The sequence below is a fragment of the Sphaeramia orbicularis genome, chromosome 9, assembly GCF_902148855.1.
Source record: "Sphaeramia orbicularis chromosome 9, fSphaOr1.1, whole genome shotgun sequence".
NCBI lineage: Eukaryota > Metazoa > Chordata > Actinopteri > Kurtiformes > Apogonidae > Sphaeramia > Sphaeramia orbicularis.
The window spans coordinates 27111945-27136914 of NC_043965.1; the positions used below are offsets into that span (position 1 = coordinate 27111945).

Sequence of the window (24970 nt, forward strand, 5' to 3'; positions counted from 1 at the left end):
AGGAAGGAAGGAAAGGAGGAAGGGAAGGAGAGGAGGACGGAGCAGCCAGAGGAGGACAGGCGCGTTTGTTTCCCGTGTGCTGCTTATTTCATGTGGAAGCAAAAGAAAAGTATACTCTCCTTCTGAAACGGATCCTATTTATTCTCCCGGTTCGTCATGTGTACTCCGTGTTGTATCACGCAGGTAAGGAGCAGCTTTCAGACCTACGGTTGTTTATTTTTTATGTTGCTTTTATTCAACGGTCGCGATACAATGAAACAGTACAATGAAGCGTTATGCTAGGTCGACTCACTGTTGTCCCGCTCCTGTTTACTGTTGATGAGTCTACAGCCGCTCACCAACACACAGTACGAGTCGGAGATTTTCCTTGTCTCGGAAATTCCCCTGACTGTCAGCCACTGTCAGTAATTCATTTCATCAGTCAGTAAATGAAATAAACCTTTTAATTCCCCCGTTGAACCGATGCACTACAACTTCACTGTTAAAACCGATGAGAGACAAAGCGAGTCGAGTCAGAGTTAGCTAAACACGGCGAGCGGCTACATGCACTGTACCTGCTGTCAAAAGTACGACATCACCGGGTTGTTTTTACACATTTTTCACCGAAACAGTGGCACATTGTTGGATGCCTAAAGTGTCTTCTTAACAGGGGTTATCTTTGTGGCTTCACTGTGTCTTGAGTTAACTTTTTGACACACTATGAACACCATGCTCACAAGTACAAAAACTTCAAGCTAGCTAGTTTGTTCTATACTGTACAACATAAACATCATATAGGCTAAACCTTCTATGGAAATCTTATACAGCAAATTTCTTTCAATATTTCGCCCATGTAAAGCAAAAAGCCAATAGTTCAGGTTATATTTGCCCTTTGATGTGCTAATATAATAAAACGTATAATTGAATACTGCTGTTTTTTTTTATTGATTGTATTGTTTTTCTGTCTAAAACAGGTATCTTTTGCAAATGAGAGTTTGTGTCTCAACGAGATTAATCTGTATAAATAAAGAAATTATAATTATTTTAAAAAATTGACTCATTTAATATCATGTAATTCCACATTACCTGTAACCAGTACTGAAAAGACTGGTTGGATTTCAGGCTGCAACTCATTTCATTACCAATTTTATTTTTAATTTCCAGTTTAATGATTACTTGTTTGGCATTTAATGTGTCAGAAAATGCAGAAAAAAATACATTCTGAAATGTCTGGTTTGGTCACAATCCAGATATGTACACTCTGAAATCACTGAAGAGGAACTAAACTAAGAATATGTAAAATTAAGATGATAAGATAATGCTTACTCAACACTGTCATCAACTGTTGTTGCTTAATAGTTGATAATGAATCAAATTGGTGTTGCTCTTCCTTTTACACTGTCATTCTCAGGTTATTTGAGGGCTTTAAGTGATATGAAATTACAGAATTAATTACAGAGACAGCTAGCAGTTAGTGGTTTATTTGTGGACTTGAGGAGTTTCTTTCATTGCTGAGTGCCTTCTTTGAACTAGCAGATTGTTTTTGACCACAAGGTCACCACCACTGAGCTGGTCTGGTCAGGAATTTAATAACACAGACACATCCCTCATCTGAGAAAAGCCCTCTTCTATTTCCTGCTCTATTCAGAAACAGCAAATGATGATGGAAAGAAGGAAGGATTAAGATAGAAAGGCCACAATAAGATCAGCTTTGTGTTTCTTTGCTGGTCTTGTGATAATCCTTTTCACTGATTCCCTATTTAGTTTTGTCATCATTTCTATTCATGTGTGTACTTGTAATTAACTTTTTTTTTTTTTTCCACATGTGCATATGTGTGGCCTCGTAGAGGTTTAGAGTTGCCCAAATTGATGTGTGGTCTGCTAATTTCCTCCTTGGCTCTGAGGTGGAAATTAAGGGAGGGTGGGTGGTGTTTGGGTTAGATTTGGAGAAGAGTATGCATGGTGTGGGAGCAGCTCACTTGTAATTTCTCAGTGGGAACACGGATGTATGCCATGTTACGATCGGATGGGGGTAGGCCTTAGCTCAATGATGAGTTTTGTCCAAAGCGCTGCAAGCATTGGCTGTGAGTGTGGGACAGGACCGAAACCATGTGGGTGTCCGTATGCATCACAGCTATGGCTCAGGCAGCTTTGGCAGGATACATGATTCAGGACGACCTAAAGGGACTCTACAGATTGTTGTTCACAAAGCATCCATCCTGATAAATTAGCACTGAGCAGCAGACACTCAGCGCTTAATCTGCACTCTGACACCACACCTCTTTGGATGTGGATTTAATACAAATGACAGAATGGGTGCTGGCACTACTGACTTGCAAGGATTGTTGAGCAGTCATCAGCATCTCCATTATTTATGTGTTTATTTATTTGTCTTTTTTTTTTTGTCGTAATTCAGCCTGTGTGTTGTGTCAGTATATGTTCCATATTTGGTGTGGGTAAATGAAATTGTAGTCAGGATTTTCCAAGGGTTTTTGGAAGGCTTAGATCCTGTTTGGATTCCAGGGTTTTGGTGTAGTAAAACTAAAGAGTAAAAAGTATGAAAGACTTTAGCATATGGATAGGGTTTAGGAGTCCTTGTGCAAGAAATTTGTACACTTCTGTAAATTAATGTAATTTTATGTAAAGCTGCACAATAAATCAAATCTTTATAGTGCTGTGATGTGGTGATGTTTTAGATTCAGTGATACACAGAGAGAGGAAAAATACATTAAAACTTGCCACATTCCTATGCATATTTCGGTAATTTTTAGCACCAGTTCAGATTTGCATACAAGAATACCCATTTAAAAATGATTTAAAAAATTATGATTTTTTTTTTTTTTTTTTGGATAACTAAGCAAACAGAATCAAATTGCAATGGCAAAATCAGTTCTGTCCAAACAATCTCAATATCACTATTTTGCCAAACTGGGCAAACTAATTTCACATTATTTTGTATACTAGTTATTACTGCATCAAAGTATGAAATTTTGGAAGCGCTAGAGCAGATAGAAAATTTACAATATCCCAGACCAACTACAACCATTACATATGGGAAAAGTGATTTAGTTGTGATACACTCCACAGTTATTTATTTTGGCACATGTGGTGCCCAAAGTAGTTTGGATTCAGTAGCTGATAGTGATGTCCCGATCTGGATGTTTTTGCTTCCGATCTGATCCAATTTTTTTTAGGATTAGTTTTGCCAATACGATCCGATACTGGCTTTTTATAATGAAATTTTGATTTAAAGTTGAAGTCATTATTTATAGGTTATTACACTATTATTTTACTGGAGATCACAATTGGGCTGAATGTGGAACCTGAACTAAAACAAGTATGACACCTTTGACTCTTAATAACTTTAGTAATATTTTTGCACTTTCCAATTCATACTGTGGGCCAAATTAGAACCTTTAGCACGCTGGTTTTGGCCCATGGGTTGTATGTTCGCCACTGCTGTAGTGCATCTACATCTACAGGTCTACATCTACAGGTTCATCCAGGTATTATATGGGGTGTGTTCCATGCTGTATGTTAGTGATGCAAGGATTGGCAGGTCAAAAAAATGTCAGTTTATTTGCGGGTTGGGTTGGGTCAAATAATTCCACAAAAGCCCTGCGGGTTGAAAAAAAAACAACTTGGGCATCACTACCGGACCTGAAAGTGAAACTTAAGACGCTTTACTAATTCCTCTAAGTCTTCCGTTGTTGTGCAGCTAATTTTCCTTCTCCCCACCTTTGAAAACTTTAATTTGAGGGGGCAGGATGTTTGTTTACCCCCCTCCCTGAACAAGACCTGGATCGGCCCGATTTCGTTCCTAATCCGATCTGATCTGATCTTCTAAAAAAGGCCAGATCAGCCATCCTTAGTAGCTAAAGTTGCTAAAAGTTGGGGAAGTTTTTAACAATGCTAGCTTAAAGATACTTTCCTTTTTATAAAGATACTGCAACATCCTCATTTATTGGGAATTTTTCACAAGCAGCCTGGAAACATTCTTATAAACACAGCTGTCACCATCAGGTGGAGGTTCAACTATTTGTTTCCACAGTTGGAGGGAGTCCCTTTAATGTCTTTGTGGGGCGTATGGGCCTAAAAACAGGTGTTGATGAGCTGTCAAGTCACTTGACCTGTAGAACTGTTTTGGCCTCTAAACATCTGTAGCAGCCCCTGTATATGTGTGTATATATATATATATATATATATATATATATATATATATATATATATATATATATATATATATATATATATATATATATATATATATATATATGTATCCTAGAGGTGATGTTGGCATGGGTCGGCCATACGATCAGAAGTGTTGGCTAGCTTTGTCTGTGTGAGACATGTCTGCTATTTTCAGCCTCCCCTCAGGAATTTTGCTGTGGTCAGCAGCAGCAAGCATTTCCCACAGGGAAATCATTTGTGATCTTTAATCTCCTTTGTCTTCATCTGAACTGTCTACCTCACCCCACCTCTTTTTACATAGTCTCAAATGTTGTACCTGTAATGTTTTATTGTTTTGTGAAATAGTGGAAGGTTCTGATGCAACTGGGTGAAATGCCAACCCCATTTGATGCCATTATCATCACTCTACGACAGTAAGGCTCTGGCTTGGAATTGCGTGAGATGAGGAGCAGTTTTTCATTACTGAACCCTTTCGCTTTCAAAAAAAAAAAAACATTTTGGGAAGTGAAACAGACTTTTAGTCTGTACCTGCTGATCTGTGTCAGTGTTGTACGTTGATGGATCATACTGTTCCTATTAGGTCCATTTCCTTTGGTTATTTTTGTTATGGACTCCTTTGTTTGACTATAGTTGTTTCATTTCTGCTCTTTGTTTCATTGAACCTCTTTCCTTCTTTGTCTTTTTTTCTCTCTTTTCTATCCATTGGGCCTCAGTTTGTCTCTGTTTGTTGTCGCTAGGGGCTGTATTTGCCAGGAGAGAAGCAAAGAGTTTTCTTTGTGTATAGGAAACAGAGCAACGATACATTTTTGCTGTGTGTATGCAGCTGCCTAGCTATATAGACAATAGTGGCACTGTCAGTCACAATATAAGGGGAAACGGTGTATACCCAGTTTCAGAGCCTGTATGAGAGGTTGATATACAAACTTATATCTTATTGTTTCTTAAGTGGTTAAGTTTCACCTTTGCCTCTAAAAGCATTTTCATTCTCCACATTCAACAAAGCATTGTTGTAACCTGAGATGTGAGGGTGTGTCTGGAGTTTCGTCTCAAATGTCGCTCCATCATGATTCATTGTGGTCAACTTTATCCAGTGGCTGCTGTTTTTAAGCTCATGGGAGTTCACTTAGTATTTTTGTAGTCAACTACCACATAGTGTACATAGTGCAGAGTTAAGTGGGCCAGAGAATGAAAATGAAACTTAGATGTGTTGAATAACCAAACACATTGCATTGAATCACAGACTCAAACCAGCAAGATTCAAGATCTATGCTTCCGTGAATGCTGTTAGGCCTCAATCTCTCACACAATGATGTTGTTTTTGACAGAGCTTGTGCTAATTGTGAGTCATCTCTGTCTGTGCAGCTATTTTTCCCACAGTTGTATGCAGTGTTTTCCCAACAGATACTGTAGTCACCATTTCATGTCTATCCATGTCACACTTTGCCATTGTTGAAACCTTTACAAAAATCCATATCTGCTATAACTTCAACCCAAATACTGTCACAAATGTAGCACTTTCACTTCATGTTTTGCTTTTGTCTCATCCTTCACTTTTTGTCACATGGCCATGCTCTCACTTCTTGACTGATGTTAAGTGTTGTTGACTCATGAGCCTGGCTGGTCTTTTTATTATTTGTAAATTAAAAACATGTCTCTTTATTTTTATACCCCCTCCCGGTTCTGCTTTCTGTGCTCACTGTGGTATGAGTGACCTATTTTTGTGGCTGGCCCGTTTGTATTGCATAACCACGTATGTCTGCGTGGCTGTGTTCTCCAGTGTTTACCTCTGTGTGTTTGAATTAGGCTAATCATGCTGTTTCCTGTTATTAAAATACTGCGATTCTTTTCATTGTTACTGAAGATAATAGGGCAGTAGAGAACACTAGGAGGGGAACAACACAGTAATGATCATCAGTGCTCTGAAAAGTAGCCCTGTCTAAGCACAGATGTTACTTTAGGATTGTGTGCGTGTGTCCAGCTGTAGACTGTAATCCTCTTATCGTAATTGTTGAACAAGCCAAGGTCATGTGTGCATATTCTGTCCTTGCACCCTCTGCTTCATGCTAAATGGCCTTTGGGTTTATTTTTGGGGGGTATTCCCACTGCTGTGTCCCGTCCATTCCCTCTGATTTCTTTGAGTGTACATAAAAGAAAGCAACCTCCTGAACTGGAAGGTAGTCAGGCTTTGGAGAGTGAGTGATGGAGGGTAAAGGGCAAGCTGAAAATAACAAAGACAGGGTGAAGAAGAGAAAATAATGGGGGGAAAAAAGACAAGCAATGACGACAACAAGCCTCCCAAATGGGTGGGGGAGGATGGAGGAAATGAGAAGAAGGGAGTGGAACAGAGCTTCAGGCAGGAAAAAGAGATGAGTCTTTGTCCCTTGAAAGTCCCCCAGTCACAGTGTAGTGACGTTTGGTATGTACACCAAAGGCTGTGGGATTCTCATGTTATTTATGTTGGACAGTTGGTAGTGCTAGTATAGGGCATGTGTATCAAGTAGCTGAAGTGCCTTCTTTGCCATCGCATGTGGTTCACGTAGATGGTTACATGAAAAGCTGGTGGGTGATGCTTTTGATACTGAAGTAGGGGTGCATTCTGCAGACATGGCGGCCACCTGTCGACGTGCTGGTGAAGTAGGGGGGTGGGTGAGCCCCAGAGAGCAGGGTCAGTGTGGATTACCATGGATACTCTTTGTATGTGTGTGTGGAGGAATTCCTCTAGACATTCCCCTCTCCTGTCTCCCCTCCCTCCCATCAGTTCTGCAGAGTTTGCTGTTGGGCCCCTCACTGTGTGCTGTCCTCTGGTGAAACACCCCCTAACTAATGAAATCTAAACACTCTCACGACTTAAATTGTCCTGTTTTTCCCTGCTTACTTTCAGTCTGATGTGGTTAATTAAACGCCCATTGAGTAGGACATGTGGGTGATACAGAGACAAAGAAAACGGCTTATCCTATTAAGCTCTGTTTAGTCAAATCAAGACCGGAGGCCACACATGCATAACTTAGTTAAGATTCAGGACTGAAGTTGTGTGCATGTGGAAAAGCAGAAATATGAGACCTTTGAGGGAGAGTTTCAAATTTTTCCATCTTTCCATTGTAAGATAAGCATCAGTAAACTGTGCTTCTTTTTTAGCTTAATACCCACACAATTATCCATGGATGAATATTACACATCCCTGTTGAATTTTGATAAAGAATAAAGCGGCCTCATTTTGTGTTTAATCTGGTTCCACAAATGTCTTCTCACAACATCAAAGCAGTCTTTGTTTTGCTGCTCATAACCATTAGCCTGTGTGTAGATGCAGTTTCTGATCCAATCCCTGTTTCTGCCATTCTGTATTACAGTATTCCAGCATAAACCCTGACCTGTTTTCGCATGCTCAAATAAACTCAGCTGGAAGATGTCTCACTCAAGGAAATAAATATTTTATTACAAGGGCTTGGACTTGAATTCCGTCACAGTTTTTCCATTCTGCTGCCCTAGATGATTGAGTTAATTTCAGATCCAGAAGGTGTAACTGGTGATCTGTCTCTGATTTCATGAAACCCTGACTGATAACCGTGACTCATCAGAGCCAATCAGCTTTGTGACTCTGTGCACAGCCAGACAAGCAATCATGGATGGACCTGATTATTACTGCCTCTATACAAAATTTTTTGGGGCAATTTATCACTAACTGGGCAAGATAACTGGACAGAAAGAGCAGGAAGTCAGATTGGCAAAGAAGTAGCTTGATCCTGACCATGTGCTCCATGTGCATCCACGAGTCTGCAGCATACCGAGCATTACTGGCATCTGAAGCGGAACTCAACACATCAGACCATGTTGCACACTGGCTTTACTACATCGGTACACTCTGGCTAGATTACAAACTTTGGCTTAGAGACATACTGCCACACAGGCTAAGATTACTGTTTTGTCTGAGAAGCAAGTTGAGCTGATTTTGCTTGCATGGATTAAAACAGTTTACTGAATTCACTAACATCCATCAGCATTATGTGTCTAGCAGTGACTGGAATGTATTATAACAGTATTTAATGTAAAGGTGCATTTAAGCAGCAATGTTAGACCTACTAAAATATAATTTAACTCCCAAGTTGAAGTCCAGCTAGGCACCTCCTTTGAACATTGCTGTCCCTCTGTTTCTTTTTTTATTCACTTTAAATGCACTATATTTAATTCCTGCTGCTAGGCATATCTGAGTCAAAACAATAAATTGTGGTTGGATGATCTCATAAAGTACTGTGGGATCTTGTCAGTTGTAGTTATTGACAATGAAAATATGTTTCGCATTACTCAGACACAGATCCTTCATTGGTGAAGTAAGATAGTTCAGTCCTATTTACATTATGTTCACTGTATATTCACATTATTTCATTTAATTCAGATGAAATATAAGCAAGTAATACTAAATATTAGACCATTTAACAAATGATAAAAAGTGAAAATCATAATGCAGCTTAACAAATAAACCAAATACACCTTTAGAGTCATGTAACTCTTAATTTACAACTTTAATAAGATGTTTTTAAACCTAACACACTACAGTTAATAGGTGAGCAGTGGTTGGAAAACCATTGCCTGTTTGCTCTCACTTGTCTTCCTTTTACTTAATTGCATAATGACAGTATCCTGGGACTAGTTCCTCCTATAACTCACTGGACTACAAGCCTTCAGTAGGTTACACATCCTGCATGATCCACATTTGCATATCAGTTTTTATAAGAGGTAAATTCTGTGTCAGGAAATAGAAGGGAAGAGCATAGAGTGGGTTAGCCTCACAGTAATGGAGGACTACCATATTCCTGAAATGTACTGCACTTAGACTGTAGGTCACAACAGAAGTTCACCTCTTGCCACAGAGGTGTGTGTTCTGCACTCTGACGGGTATGTGGCTGGGTGGAGTGGCCACAGAAAGACGTTACACTGTGTAATTATAGAGGCTCCTCTTTCCTAAATAGAACACAGGGCCTGCCTTTATGAGACTGTTCTCCTATATGAAGGCCTGTCAGAAAACAGAGTAGGCCTCTGCGGGCATTGTGTGTGTGAGCTTTCGGACAAGAGAGTCTACTGTCTATAGTGACCGCGAGATGTTTCTGTGAAACTGAGGCAGAGATTTGTCCCCTTTGATAGAAACTATGAATGAGCAACTAGAAAGTCAGGCGGTGTCTTCTATTACTGTTCTTTCCCTCAAACAGTAAGACCTCATAAATGTGTCCTCTGGCTGGATGGTGAGTTGTAGGATTGTGGATCTGTGTGCAGATATAAAAAGTACCTCAGGCAAGTCAGGCATGGCCACGTCTAACAATTTACTGAAAGATTCATCATACGATCAGTATTGGAATTTGGGTCTCCAAGTGCTCCATCTTGGAAACCTTTTGCGCATTGCATAGTTATTTATACATGTTGCAGTTATAACAATACGCTTACTATAAACCACAAACACCTTTGGTTGTGTTTTCTTATGTAACTAGAGCAAGTGCTATTTTTCTTTCTCTCAGATATTGATTCTATTATTATTATTATTATTATTATTATTATTATTATTATTATTATTATTATTATAACTGCCATTTCTGCTTGTTTCATTCAAAACCACATGTCTATTGTCTTATGAGTTATGTTGTCTATTATTCTATCACTTGTTATCTCATGAAGGGACTAGCTAAATATTAGAGGAAAAGGTTGTGTAATAGAATTATTTGACTGCTGTTTGAAAATGAAAATATACATGAATTAGTTTGAATTGTACTAAACTTGTTCTTACTTGAATAGGAAGAATGATAGTGTTGCACTGTCATGAAGACATGGTATCGTGGAGGCCCTCTGTGGCATTTTAGAACACAAAAAACTGACCAGTACCAGTAGTGAGTTTTCATGTTCATGTGTGAAATTGAACTTATGAACTTTATCTACAAGCCATGTTAATGCCACCCAGGTACCAGTATCTGTATGTAATATCACCTAAGTAGCTTCATTAGCTAATGTAATTCAATGTGTAGGCTTAAGTACTAACAAAATGAAGCTATCGACATTCTTTAGCTGGGCTGTATGACCTTTTACATTCAGTCATCTAAAGGTGTGCCTCTTCATGGCAGAAAAACCCTATTTTCATCTCATCTATAGCCTATAGTAACCTACATACAATGGAGTCTGATGCCCAAGGTTTAGTCCAAATAAGTGGTGATACAGTCCTGTCCTGAGCTCTCAATAAAAAGGGCTATTTTATTCTTGCTTATTTTTGTTTTCACTTTTTTTGTCCAGTTATTCCTTTATATATTTCATTGTTCCATTTGAGATGTGTTGAGTTAAGTAATGTACCTACAGCCAAGATCATTACCATCAGGCAGGAGGTTAAGGACAAATAGACTCAAGAACAGCATCTATCCCACAGCAATAACTATACTCAAAAACAGCTGGATACAATCTCAGGTGCAATACAGGGATTGTGCAATGTTAAGATGTGAGGTTGTGTGTGCATTTGTGCTTGTATTTTTTAAAATGTGTTTTTTGCTGTTTAATCCTATTTATGCTAGTGTTTTTAAAATATAATCCTTAATATTTTTTTTAATGGATGGTGCTTGCATTTTGCTGTATATGTTACAATGATGATAGAGTATTGTACTGTATTGTATTATGATCCAAGACATGTACATTTGGATATCTTGGAATACTTGTTCAGTGAAAGCTTTGTAGCTGATGAGGATAAATGTAAAATGAACCATTATACCATTATCCAGATCTCTATATCCGTTTGTCTAATTGATAGTTGGCTTATAATGTTGTGAAAAATTCTGAAACTGATCTGGTTGTCTTCTGCCTCCCTCCCTCTTTTCTCTATTGTCCTCTGTGCTTCTGTTTGCAGCTGGCCTGCTGCTGTGGCTCAGCAGCTTGCTCCTGCTGCTGTAACTGCTGTCCCAAGATCAAACAGTCCACAGGGACCCGGTTCATGTACGCCCTCTATTTCCTGCTGGTCACCATCATCTGTGTCATCATGATGTCACCCACTGTGGAAGAGGCATTGAGACACAATGTAAGTACATAAATCACACACAATAATGTGTTGCCCCTGAAAAACACACATGTACACACTGTTGGAGGTTTGTATAGGTTTAGTTGGTAATAGTATCTGAATGGACCTGGATTATTAGTGCACTTGGCAAAGGCTCATCTTATTACTCCAGTTCCAGTTTTCTTGAAGGAATTTGTAGTCCAACATCTCAACATCCATCTTTTCATCTAAATTTTTCCAAACTCCTGCATAAGTAAGCAGAACATGTTTCTCAAGGGATGTTCCTCCCGTTTTTTGTACAGTAGGATTAGAATTTATGAACTCTGGATTTTGAGGGATTCTTCAAGGCTGAGAGCTCATAAGAGAGCAGAGGAGTAGAAGAGCTGCTACGGAAGCCTGGATGTACAAGCATGGAGCAACTGAGATAAAAGGAGGTGTTTTAAGGGCAGTGGAGCTGGAAGTAGGACAGTGGCATGAAATGTCATGGGGCGGTGTGCCGAAGATGGCCAGCATGCTTCTAGTTGCTACCTGTGTCGGAGTTGTACATAGAAAATGATAAGGAAGCAGTTGTTCCATGTGTACTGTTCAGCAGCAGTGTACTTTGTACAATAGTCTCAAATATTTGTCACTTTAAAAAAAAAAAAAGGACTACTTTACTGAATAGAGTAGTGGGGGTCAGCTCAGATGCATGACCTGCCACAACCAACATAAGCCTAAATACTGTGGCTTTTGCTTCTGTTTGGCCTAGTGCTTCAGGTCTACTCTCTATCCAGGCTTCACTCTGCAGATGTTAAGTAATCTGCATGTAAGGAGAGGGGAGTTTGAGCAGACATTTCAGTGCTGTTGATGAGCCAGAATGCTTACATGGAGCAAAAGTGAAAGAAAAGAAGAGGAAAATATTTATTCCTGCTCACATTGTCAGTACTAGCAGGAAAAATGAAAGATTTATAGCCTGAAGATTTGTTTCTGTCTACAGCAGTAGTAAATCCACAGTTGAGGAGACAGGAGTACGGGCTGCTTATTTTTTTCAACCACCAAAAGGAGAACATACTCAAGAGGCATCTAGTTCTGTGTTTTAAAAGTTAGAACTGTCATGATATTTTTTAGTGAGATACTTTTTATCATTAGAATCTATGGTTTGTGATCAGTCAAAGGAATTCTAGCTGACACTCAAGGTTACTGTGGGTATTATATTCATTGTTATCTGGATGAGTCAGAGTGTTTCGCAGGCTGCAACAAGGTTTGAGGCTTCTGTCTTGATGCATTTTGTTCTCATCGCTGCATCTGTGTTTATGGTGAGACTCTGTGAGTCTGTGAAGTGATGTGGTTGTCCCTACATACTGCATGCAGAAGACACAAGTAATCAGGAAGTAACATTTCTTTCATTGTCATCCGGGACGAGAACCTTCAGTTAAGTGTGTTGCTATGGCAATTGCTACAGGCTTCCTCAACGAAGAGTGCCATTGGAGGACTGTGATATTGTACCACCAATCTTCTTTTTACTCTGTTTTCCTCCTCTTCTGCCAGTGTCTACAGTACAATATTAAAACGGCTCCCTGCTGTGTATCTCCCTGTGAGAGGAGAACCTTGTAAAAGGCCCATTTAGGCACAAAATGGCCTCTGATAGCCCCACGCATTGCCTGCAGAGTTACACATACACACACACTGAGCACAGTGGGAAGTCCCAGCTAAGAGAGCAGTCATTGTACGTATGAGAGCACTGGTCTTTTCTCAAGAGATTTACAGCAGTCTGAAACAGCCGGCCCCTTTCCCTCTTAATCACAACACCATGGACATGCTAATATGGTCCTCAACATGAGACAAAAGCTCCAAAATGGGCTTTTTACTCTATGTACTGATCAGGTTTTGGACCCCGCTGCACACTGCCATGATGACAACTCAATCCACTTGGCATCTCACCCATAGGTATAACTTGTACGACCCAAATACACAGCTAATAATTGGTAAAAAAATAAGGATTTATTATCTAACACTAAGAATTTAAAAAGTGCTTTTTGACTGTGACGCATGCCTCTCCGGTCTCGGACATCAAACCTCAGACATATTTTAGCCTCTGTTCTGTGTCTTATTATATTCTAGGGCTATCACTTGTTGGCACTGAGCCACCGAACCACTTTCAATTTTCTGCTAAATCCTAGAGCACTGTCCTGATCTCCTTTCTGACTTCAGTTTACCTCACTTCTTTTTTGTTCAACCATCAATAGGCCAAGTCCTTCTGTCTTTCCCCCGTGCTCATGCTCAGTGCGCTTTTCCGTCTTCTCGACTTGCTGACAAAAGGCAGTTAATTTATTCATCTGTGTCTTTTGTTTGTGTACACTGACAGTTAGTTGTAAGGCCCCTCTAACAGCCTGTTGAGAGCGAGGGATGAAAGCAAGCTTCATGGAAAGAAAGAGGGGTTGTTGTCGCTGTCTGTTCTCTCTTTCTGCTCCTTCAGAGGCGTGACGCTCAGAATAGACACTATAGGGCCTTTTCTTTGAGGCTGCGTATTAGACAAACATGACTAGAGGTATTTTTTTTAACTCAGCAGTGACCTAATCATTTTTTTTGGTGTTTGCGATATTTGTCAAACAGATCCCGTTCTACAGTGAACTTTGTCTGAAGTTGAATGCGGGAGAGAACTGCAAGACTTTGGTTGGTTATTCTGCCGTGTACAAGATGTGCTTCGGCATGGCCTGCTTCTTCCTATTCTTCTCCATCTTTACCATACGAGTCAACAACAGCACAGGCTGCAGGGCGGCCGTACATAATGGGTAAGAAAGTCTTTATTAAAGACTTTAGGCATTTAATAAAAATTGTTGATGACAGATGGCAATGAGTTCTTCCTTTTGAAATATTATCTTTCGGCTTTATTTCTCCCTGGAGATCAGTTATACAGTAGAACTACAAATGATACATGCCAAAAAATACAAAAAATCCTCCACTGGGAATAAACAGAAGCAGGGAGGGGAGCAATGAAGGTTTAGACTCAGATGTTGGCCCAGGTCATAAAAATTACATAATGTAAAGTGCTGAGTGTTAAAATAAAGTTGTATTTTCATAGTCATCATTCAAGATCAACATGTAATCCATGTTAATACAAAATCAAAGACCCTGTGTAACATGGTAACAATAATCTTAATAATCTTAATAATAATAATAATAATAATAATAATAATAATAATGATAGTAATAATAATCCTAATTATTACCAAAGATATATTTAACAAAACATTTTACGTAATTACACAGTTCACTTAATGCACCACCTTTAATGTTGTCTTTGTTACGATTGTCAGGTTCTGGTTGATAAAATTTATTGTTCTGGTGGCGTGCTGCGCTGGAGGCTTCTTCCTCCCAGAGGAGGAAACCTTTCTTGAAGGTAAACACTGCTGAATGCTGTGCACTAAAACTGCAGAGCTGTGATCTTCAAAGCTTAAAATACTTTTTGTCTGTTTCTTTAACACACCCACCTCTGGTGGTAGACTACTAAACATAAAAGCTGTCATATTTACCATTGTTGATAATGAGTCATGCATGAGAGTAAGTACTACCTGTATTATCTAAATAGGTTACAATTAATGACTCCTTCCCACTAACTTCTTGAATTGATACTAATAAAATAATATTGCAGATATCAGCTCTTAATATTCATTCTCTCATTACATAAATAATTTACCTCTCTTTCTCAATGTTCAATGCTCCAGTTTGGCGCTATGTAGGAGCTCTAGGTGGTTTCTTTTTCCTGCTTATCCAACTCATGCTGTTGGTGGAGTTTGCACACAGATGGAACACAAACTGGTGAGTGCAACATTTCTTCTCTTTCACTCCTGTTTCCTGTTCCAGTAACTTACTGTCAGTCTTTTTTCAAAGCAGACACCCTGTAAGTAGAATCAAGTAGTATTACAATGCTTTTTGTTAGTTGTGAAGAACTTCAGAAGTGGGATGTGGTCTCCCTGTGGGGTTATGTGGATTAAAAAAAGTTTGGATGGAGTTAGTCATGTAGCTTTGTTTTCTGTGGGAGAAGGGGAGGCTTGGCAGCAAGCCTGGGCTGTGTAGGTTCACAGGAAGTATATGACTGTGAAGTGTGCACGGAGTTTCCCCTTTCCTTCCCACAGATACACTCACACAGACAAATCAGAGATTGTTGTAGAAGCTTTGTTTTTAGTAAAATGCTGAATATCCAGACTAAGTAAGACAGATGTGAAAGCACTTAAGTGGCCATAAACCTGTCTACAGTAATAACTCACCAAACATCAATCTCTGTTTTTCTTTGAATTTTTCTTTAGGTCAATCTCTCTTGAGTCTGTTTCTTTGCTTCTTCCCCGTTCACTTTATCTTTTGTTTCATTAAATTTTCTTTGCCCTTATTCATGTTGAGTTTTTATTTTCTGCTGTCTGTTTTCTCTCTCTCTCTTCCTCTTTCTCTTTACAGGAATTCAGGAGTCAAGTATAACCGTCTGTGGTATGCTGCTCTGGCCTTTGTGACTCTAACGTTGTTCAGTGCTGCAGTGGGGGCCTTGGTCTTCATGGGTCTGTTCTACACCCACCCTGAGGCCTGCCTGCTGAACAAGATCTTCCTGGGTATCAATGGCAGCCTTTGCTTTGTCGTGTCCCTGCTGGCCATCTCTCCCTGCATACAGAAATGTAAGAGCCTCTACGTTCAAGCACTTTTGACTGTGTAATACATTGAAAATACATGCATTTGCATATAGAAAGAGGTCATCGAAGCTTCTTGTTCCATCACAGAGAATGTCCACCATCGTATTTCAGGGTTTTGTTCATCTTTGTGTCCCTGCAGTGCAGCCCACATCAGGCCTGCTGCAGCCAGGAGTCATCAGCCTGTATGTCATGTACCTCACTTTCTCAGCCTTCTCCAGCAAACCAAAAGAAAGTGAGTATGAACCAAATCACAACTAGAAAAGCACTCAGAGAGCGCAGACCTCCGCAAAGACAGATCTACTACCCCCCCCCCCATCACGACCAAAATTTAATCATTTGTTCCTTGTGCCAGTATCAACATTGCATGAAAATTTCATGAAAATCCATTCATAACTTTTTGAGTTATCTTGCTAACAAACAAAGAAACACACAAACTCCCATTGCAAAGTGATCACAATACCTCCTGGCGGAGGTAATAATGGTCAGAGTAATTTAAAGATGACAGTCGGATCAGCAGCTCCTATTAATCACATGAAAGGTTATTGACTTATTGATGTGACTCTAAACTCCATGTAAAACTTAAGTTTTATGTGTTGAACTCTGACAATGGCCAGAAATGCATTTATTATTATTTTAATTTTACTAATAAGGATTTTACCCTAATAATATCTAATGTCATTAATCGGCTAACAGTTTTAAAATGTGATCTCTTATTTACTTTAGTTAAACTCATAAAGAGTCAAAATGATTGATGGTTTATTACTTCTAAAAAGCACTTTAGATAACTGTGTAGCTAAGTACAAAGTCTCAAGTACATTTCAGAACAAATATACTTACAAGATACTATTGTAAAGATAATGTCTATTTTAAAAATTCATATCAACACTAAATTATACATTACATTGTTATTAAGGTTGTTGGAGCATTCCACTTACTCTATATTAAACCATTGCTCTATTTTTCTTTCCATCTTTCCCACTCCACTGCTAACACTGTGCCAAAACACACAAACACACACAATGCATCTTTCACAATTTCCTTACTGCTTACAATACTCCCCTACTTCTACATTCACCCCATCCATCTTTGTCTGCACATTCTTTCTTTCTAGTGCTGGAGATAAATGGTGTGAACACAACGGTTTGTGTATTTTCCTTCAACTCTGGTTCAGAGAGCGACAAGAAGATTGTCACTGGTCTGGGAACTGCTCTCCTATTCGCCTGTGTCCTTTATTCTTGGTAAGACACACACACACACACACACACACACACACACACATATATATATGCACTTTGGTTTCTTTCCAGTGGGTGTCATCTCTGCGAATTTAGAGAATTGATAGATTATACAAAGGCTATGATCAACACCCTTTGAAAGAAGTTATGTTTTAGGAAGTGTAGTGTAAAAGAATGTACTGTGTGGCAAGACGAGTAAAAGAGAGAGGGTCGTTTTTATTGACTGTGACTCTGAGGAGGCAATGTATGATTGGCTCTGGTTGAGCTGTGAGTGTGATAGAGGAGAACTTTTGCATGTGTCCACATGTGTTTCCCATCAAGTGGAGGCATCGTGTCTCCTGTGGTCGTTCTCTGTAGAAAAGGGAATTAGACTCTTCAGCAGTTTGAAACTGCAAATTACTGGAAAAATACATAGTGACGGAATTACTACCTTTCCCTCCCTCCATCTGTCTTTCTGTCTTTTTCCTTATTTCTCCTTCCCCTCCACCCCTCCTTCTAGCTTGACGTCCACCACCAGGCGAAGCTCTGCAGCTCTTAGGGTGTGTAGGAACAGCGAGCCAGAAACTGAGGTAAACACATTAATATTCAGATCTAACTGGAACTGGGGAGTAATGAAATATGTAGACCATATACGATTACACAAAAACAGTGACCAGGCACTATCAATTTGACTGTCATTATCAAATTAAATAGATGAAAGTGTGTGTGAATGTCTGTGTGTGTATGTGTGTGTGTGTGTGTGTGTGTTTGTCCTTTCAGACTGAGTAACCTGTATGTTTTTATTTGTCTTATTCTGCAGAGAGCCCGATGCTGTTTCTGTTTTGGAGATGACACAGGTGTGGAAAGTGAAACACATCTTTCTTTCTTTCGCCTTTGTCAGTGTGTTTTCAGTTCATATGTGTACAGTATGTTCCCAGCTGTAGTGTTTGCACACAGAGGAGCTCTACTCATTGCTATTCCTCAGCTAGATTGAGGATGGTGAGAAAGTATTGGTCAGCAAACATAGATGATGTCACTGTTACTAGGAGGGTAATATGACAGTGAAGCAGGACCAGATGGTTAGTGGGATTGTGGGTAGGCTCACACTGCCCCCTGCTGGAAGTGAAACTGATGTAAGCAAACAATCATCTACAAATTACAACACATTTACTCTGCATGATTATAACAATCCATTAGCAGTTATATAATTTGCATTAATTAGTTTTGACTTCTTCACTTCTAATGACATTTTCAAACAGCTGTGGAACTGTAGCCAGTGTTGAGGAGTTTTTACATGTTATTAATGTCACTGACTTGCATCTGTCACTTTCTGTTATGCTTTTCAGATGACTATGATGAGGAGAAGACTGGTTCAGGCCAGAATGTGGTGTATGATGAGAGAGAGGGAACCATATATAGCTATGCCTACTTCCACTTTGTCTTTTTCTTGGGCTCTCTCTACGTCATGATGACCGCCACCAACTGGTTCCAGTAAGTGAAACTCATGACTTTCTGTTTTTTACCAAAAGGGTGATTCCATACTAAATCAGCAAGGCCTGCTAGGTCATATAATTTTTTAATGAAAAAAATCAGGAGAAAATTTTATTTAAATTCTTTTTACTTTGCAAGGCCATAAAGATTTACTCTTAATTTGGCTAGCAGAACTAAGAAATATACCTTCAGAGCAGGAAAAACCTTGATTTTAACAGTATATTTTCCAAGGATATTTTTAATTTCCATTAAAAAAAAGTTAGAGAAATCAAAGGTGAACTCCCTTTATTTTCCCCATAGGGAAATCCGGTCTCTACATTTACTCATGTCTGTGAAGGTTCTCATTTGCCCAGATCATCTTTTTTCTTGGTAGTTCTTTTCAGTTCAACTGGACTAGTTTAGCTCTTTTGGAAATGTTTTGCCTCTCATCCAAGAGACTTCTTCAGTTCAGAACTGAACAGAACTGAAGAAGTCAGTTGGATGAGAGATGAAACGTTTTCAAAAGAGTTAAACTAGTCCAGTTGAACCGAGAAGAACTACCAAGAAGTACATTTACCCATCCTAATATATGTACAGGGTCTAGCATTAGCACATTGCAAATATTAGGAACAGTGAGCTGTCGTTGAAGACACTCTGGGACTAACTCCAGGTCATCATCAGCACTGTGGTCAAGGGCACTTACAGGAGAATTAGCCTATATGTACCTGTTTTTAATGGCGGAACAACCAGAGGAAACCTAAGTGGTGTGAACAGAACAGGTAAACTCAACACAGAAAGGCTCTGGGCTGACTGAGTGTCGAATCCACAGCCTTCTTGCTGTGAGGAAGTGTGGTTAAAGTCACATGAACTTCACAAAAGTATTCACATGACTACTTTTTTAAGAAAATCCATGACATGATCTTGGAGGCCTAAGTGAGTTAGGATGGAATGAGCCAATACTCATGTGAAAGATGTGAATGAGATGGAAACTGTGATTTTAAGTTGAAGTGCAGGCATTATTCCTTCCTAATACATTCATTATGCAACATAATTTAGTTGTATGTGAGCTCATATGAAACCTTTTCCATGACTTGTCACAGGATAGGGAGTGAACATGGTCCAGTTTAGTCAGATGATAAATGCAGATGCTGTCAGAGATTTTCACAGGTGACATTTTGAGATGTCATGGGAGGAGAGTCACAGGTGCAATCATTTAGAAATGACTACATTCTGTTTTAGTAAGATGTTGTGCATGTAGGATAACTGAAATGACTCAAGTGTCTAAAATGATAAACGGTCTATTCTAATTGAAATTATCAGATTATTCCCAGAGAAAAGTGCGTTCTCACAGGCAGTGGCAGAAATGCAGTGTTTGTGATCCATCCTCTGAGTCTGCGCTTTCTTTTCCTACAGCTATGACGACCACAAGATTGAGAAGCTGTTGGACGGGAGCTGGTCGGTGTTCTGGATCAAAATGGTCTCGTGCTGGGTTTGTCTAATCCTCTACATGTGGACCCTTGTGGCCCCAATGGTCTGCCCAAAACGCTTTGAGGCCTAAGGACACACATCTCATATCAGGCACCTGTGATTCTTGGGATGTGGGTGTCAGGCTTCAAGCTGAGCCAAGGGACCACCACAACCCGCTTTACCTTGAAACACAACCCTACACTACCCTCAGTGTTCCAATGGAGGATTATCTGTTGCCTTTTCTTTTATATTCTAGTGTTTGTGATTCTTTGTTTTACAATGTTAAGCTGTTAATACCTTGATGGTAATTTTTTCTTATTTTTTACTACCACTGGCTCCTGGAGTTTTGTATTACTTAATCAGAGTTACAGAGCCCTGATAATATAGATTCTCTCTTTATGCCCAACTTGAAGGTGAATTTTCTAAGTACTTCATGTTTGTGCCATCTTTTAATTCTCACTTTTTCTCTCAGCCAGGCACTTCAGTCCTGCAGTTGGACTACAAGTGGTAGCGAGGTTTGGGATAAATTTTATTTCACCATATTTCATAGATGTTGCAGAAGAAAATGTATTTAAGCAAGTCTTTTCACATAATCATTTTGTGAAGGAATGATCAGTTCAATTAGATAAAACTGAATTGTTTAAAATGTCATCTCTCAGGCTTATAAGTAACCTGTATATGTTTGTGCTTTGTTATATTGCGCCCTTTTGTAGAAGTTTTCTATGCAAAGCTTTTTTCGATATTAGATACCCTGTGTTGTGAAGTGTCCGCTTAGATCACAAGGATAATTTCTCAGATTTAGTTAATGTCAGAGCTCCTTTTTGAGCCAGATCTTTTGGAAGGAAAATCCATTCCATCTGTACATTTCCTGTTTTCATTTACATACAGGGCAGTGCTCTTCAAATCAACCTGCCTTACATGAAAGTGACGTTAGTGGAAAGCCGCCTCTCTGGAAGAGCTGCAGTGACACAGATAAGGAATTTTTGCCAAAGGTAGATGCCAGAAAACAAGCAACTATTCTATCAGATATATTTTCTCTGTAACAGACTAAACTAAGTCAAAGCATTATGAATTTACATGCACATACAGACACTAAAATCAGCTGTTTTCTGTAGAGGGTCTTTGCCTTGTCTTTGTTACATTTTTAGCTTATAATGGCGGTCAGAATAAGGTAGCATGAGTGCTTTTTTTGAGTTATTCAACACTGGATGTTGAGTTTACTGCCGAATTAAAATTCACACTTCGACATTTCCGTATTCACCAGTTACTTGTGTAACTGATTTTTTTTTTATTGTATAAAAATACAATATCTATCGCACTGTCATCCTCAAGCCTCTAATTTTCTCACTCATCAAAAAGCTTGTTTTTCTGTTGTCTAATTGTTTTTCTAACATGCTTTATAGTAAATTATATGTACATTTTGGTGTCATCTGAGAAAATTGTCCTTTGTATTATGCTTTATATATCTGCAAATTTTGTCATGTGACTTATAATTCTTGGTAATACTGTATTTCTGCATTTAGTTATTGGTATGAATGTAGAAATTTAATGGTGCTCAGCAGCTTTGATGTCAAACAAGTAAATCTAAGTCAGACAGCATCCACTGTGAAGGCTGTATACTACCATAACATACAGGGACATTTTCATCAAGTAGTATATTTAAAATCCAGAGAAGTGGGTGCCAAACAGTTGGTTCACATTGTTCATACTCTTTCAATAAAACATCCATTGAACGCCATGTGGTGTTTTTATTCTTTCTTGTACTGCATACAGACAAAACCATACAGTGAACTAGAAGATAGAGGATGCATTGGTTTTGTAAAATGCTTAGGATTTTATTGGAATTATAGTAACACTATTATACTTTAATGCTGTAAATAAAATGCAGAGAAGAAAATCAAAGTGATATTGCATAAACATACACAGGACCTGCTGATGAATGAATGCATTTTACACTAAGCATGAGCTTCAGGTACACAAAAAATAAGGAGTATTATTTAAAAAATGCCCAAAAATGCTCCATTAATTGGCTCTAAACAAGACAAAGCATGTCTTTCACCAAATAAGTCCTCTTTATTCCTTCTTTTTTGTCCATCATTACTTGATATTCCCTAGTTTACTGCTGTCATCAGTGCATTTCTGCTCCTATTATCCATGTTTTCAGAAGGGCTCAGCTCTATGTCGATGGATTGCTCGCTGTGTCTCGGGTACTGAGGTCCTCGTAGTCAGCAGGAATGGTGTCTACATGAATGAAAGAAATTAAACATGAGTACACTTACAGATTATTTGGGGAAATCAGCTTCCTGTGAGACACTCACCATTACAGCGATATTTAAGATTGGACCAGATGATATTTTCCTGAGAGAAACAGAACACGCCCAGTCTTCCACCTCTCATGCTGGTGTCAATTATAACCCCTGTATCTGCAACCAGGTCGGAACCCTCATAGAAACGAGCCCTGGTTCAAACAAAGTAAAACTAGTTACAAATGTGGACTTCTACACTCATTTAGTTCAGGGGCCACATGCAGAACCAATGTGATCTCAACCAGGCCGGACCAGTAAATCAACAGCATAAAAATCTATCAATAATGAAAACTCTAAAGTTTTCTCTTTGTTTTAGTCCAAAAATGTAAAATTCAATCATGAAAATATTTACATTTAAAACCTCTCCTTTCACAGATGTGATTATTCTGAACCTGAAATTTCTACAGAAAAACAAGTTCACTTTTAACAATATTATGCCTCGACTTCTCTGCAAAACCACAAAACATTTAGTCACAGGCATAAAATTGTTAAAATTGTAGAATTTGGAGTTATTTTTAGGCTATTATGCTGTTACTTGACTGGCCATACCCACTTAAGATCAAATTGGTCTAAAATGAGTGTCAGTTTGAGTCATGCATCCCACCAACCAGATTGGAGCCTTTGGCAGGCCAGCTTTGGCCCACTGGCCATATGTTTGATATCCCTGCCTTAGAGTGTTAGTGAATGTCTATGTTTACCTGATATATCCAACCTGCGGTCTGTGCTGGAGGAACCAGCGGTAGGAAACCTTGTCCTTCCAGCCGACGTTCCTGGGGTCCTTCCACAGGAGTCGAACCTGTTCATCGGTGTGTCCCGTGTGCCAGAGGGAGTTCCTCAGATGTTCACCAGGACCTGTCTTAGACTTCACTGCCTGGTATTAAAACAAAGTAACAGTTCAAAGTGATGGCAAGTAGTGACATGACCTTTTATTCTGAGAAGAAAACACATTTCAAACACACCTTCAGCTGTATTCCCGGCTCAGCGACAGCTCTGAAAGGTGCAGCCTGCCAGTAGGTTTGCTCCGTCTGCTTCCACATCACCACATAGAAGGAGGAGGAGTCCTGGTAACCAAAGATGAAGCCAGCGTAGTCATCATCTGTGACAGTGTTCACATGGAATGTTCCCTCGAAGTCGACCCCACTGAACGCCGTATAACCTACAAATAAAAAAACACGCACAAAACACGAGATGGAGTGAAGTGTATAGTGATGTAGTGATATCACAGATGAAAACTGTGCTTTACTTGACAAATCAATACTTAATACTTATACTCCACTACATGTATGAGACAATATTGTACTTTTTTTACTCCACTTCATTTGTGTGACAGCTTTAGTTTCTTAATTTTTCAGCCTCTCTTGCACCACTTTTCCAAATGTGTTGATTTTGAATATCTGTGAAAATTCCTAAATTGAGGAAATTCACATTTTATTTTCATTTTATTTACTCATTTATGTGACAGTACACACTGAATCTGTAAACAGGCTAGAGTTATAGTTAATTGGACAAATTCCATCTCCATATTCTGATGTTAAAGGTAACCTAAAAACAGTTACATCAGAAATAAAATGTCACAACTATGAAGAAAAAATAAAAAATAAAACAACCGAAAATCTGAAGATTAACCTGTTTTTCTGACTTCATGAAAAGTTGACTTTTGAGAGACACAAGGTCCTCAAAGCGATGCTACAGATCCTACGGATTTAAGTGTAGATAGTACATAAAGTAGTAACAGTGAGCTCAACATAAAACAACCTCAACAGTAAACTGAATCCAAAAACATTATATATGATACCAAACACTGATCATTTTACTCCATAATGACTTCTTTTACTTTTCATATTTCAGATATTTTATGTCAGTACAGTTGGGGACACTTTATTTGCAGTGGAGTACTTTCACTGTGTTTTATCAGATGTTTTTGCTCATGTACAGGATCTGAATCCACCTTGTCCACCTCTACAGATAACTATTTGAAGTATGAATGTATTTGATATTTACCCACAGCGAGGCCAGGGTCAGAGTTCATGGTCTGAACTATCTCCATGCCCTGTCAGGACAGAGAAAATATCTATGCTATATTACTGGGACACATTAGTGACGATGATACCACAGATTGTATGTTTCAAAGAAAACACAGGTGTGTGTGTTGGTCACCTGGTTGAGGACCACCCAGTTGGGGTCGATTTGAGAGTCCCCTTCTGGGTCGAGCACTACGGTCTGATAGGCTCTGAAGTCCGTCAGGGTGATTTCAGCATTCTCTGGACAGTGGTCGATAATGTCAATGACATTATCTTTGTCAAAGTCTCCTTCACAAGCGTCTCCAACTCCATCATCTGAAACACAGACGCACATACAGCAGTATATGAATGAATCTGCTCCCAAACATTTCATTTCACTTATGTGGCCAAAAGACGCATGTTGTTTTAACACTGAATCAACATTCTGTTTATTGACTGATGTGAGAAAGCCAATAACAGTTAATTCTGTTAGTTCTGCCAAAGTGAATTTATTTGTTCTCCTTTATATATTTAGAATGTATATGTTATTTTACTGATCAGAGTAAATGAAAGCAATGCTGTTATGCATTTATTTGATCTCATTTTTACCTCCGCCAGGAGGTATTGTGATCACTTTGCTTTGTGTGTTTGCATGCATGTTTGTTTGTTT

General features: G+C 39.0%; 2 protein-coding genes across 2 annotated transcripts in view; one reads left to right on the top strand and one right to left on the bottom strand.

The window, feature by feature from the left end:
- Window positions 1-21732, top strand: serinc5 (serine incorporator 5). Its single transcript, XM_030142963.1, has 12 exons — window positions 1-183; window positions 11039-11206; window positions 13778-13956; window positions 14482-14564; window positions 14890-14983; window positions 15617-15828; window positions 15983-16075; window positions 16955-17081; window positions 17578-17647; window positions 17878-17914; window positions 18404-18548; window positions 19941-21732. The coding sequence occupies exons 1-12, from the start codon at window positions 157-159 to the stop codon at window positions 20083-20085; spliced, it is 1380 nt and encodes a 459-aa protein (XP_029998823.1). The 5' UTR covers window positions 1-156; the 3' UTR covers window positions 20086-21732.
- thbs4a (thrombospondin 4a) overlaps window positions 21251-24970 on the bottom strand; it is a 13327-nt gene continuing 9607 nt past the window's right edge. Inside the window, exons 19-24 of the mRNA XM_030142961.1 lie at window positions 24458-24636; window positions 24302-24350; window positions 23260-23456; window positions 22999-23171; window positions 22313-22452; window positions 21251-22235 (exon numbers count right to left, since the gene is read on the bottom strand). Coding sequence (XP_029998821.1) covers window positions 22171-22235; window positions 22313-22452; window positions 22999-23171; window positions 23260-23456; window positions 24302-24350; window positions 24458-24636 — 803 coding nt within the window. The 3' untranslated portion in view covers window positions 21251-22170. The remainder of the gene's footprint in view (window positions 22236-22312; window positions 22453-22998; window positions 23172-23259; window positions 23457-24301; window positions 24351-24457; window positions 24637-24970) is intronic.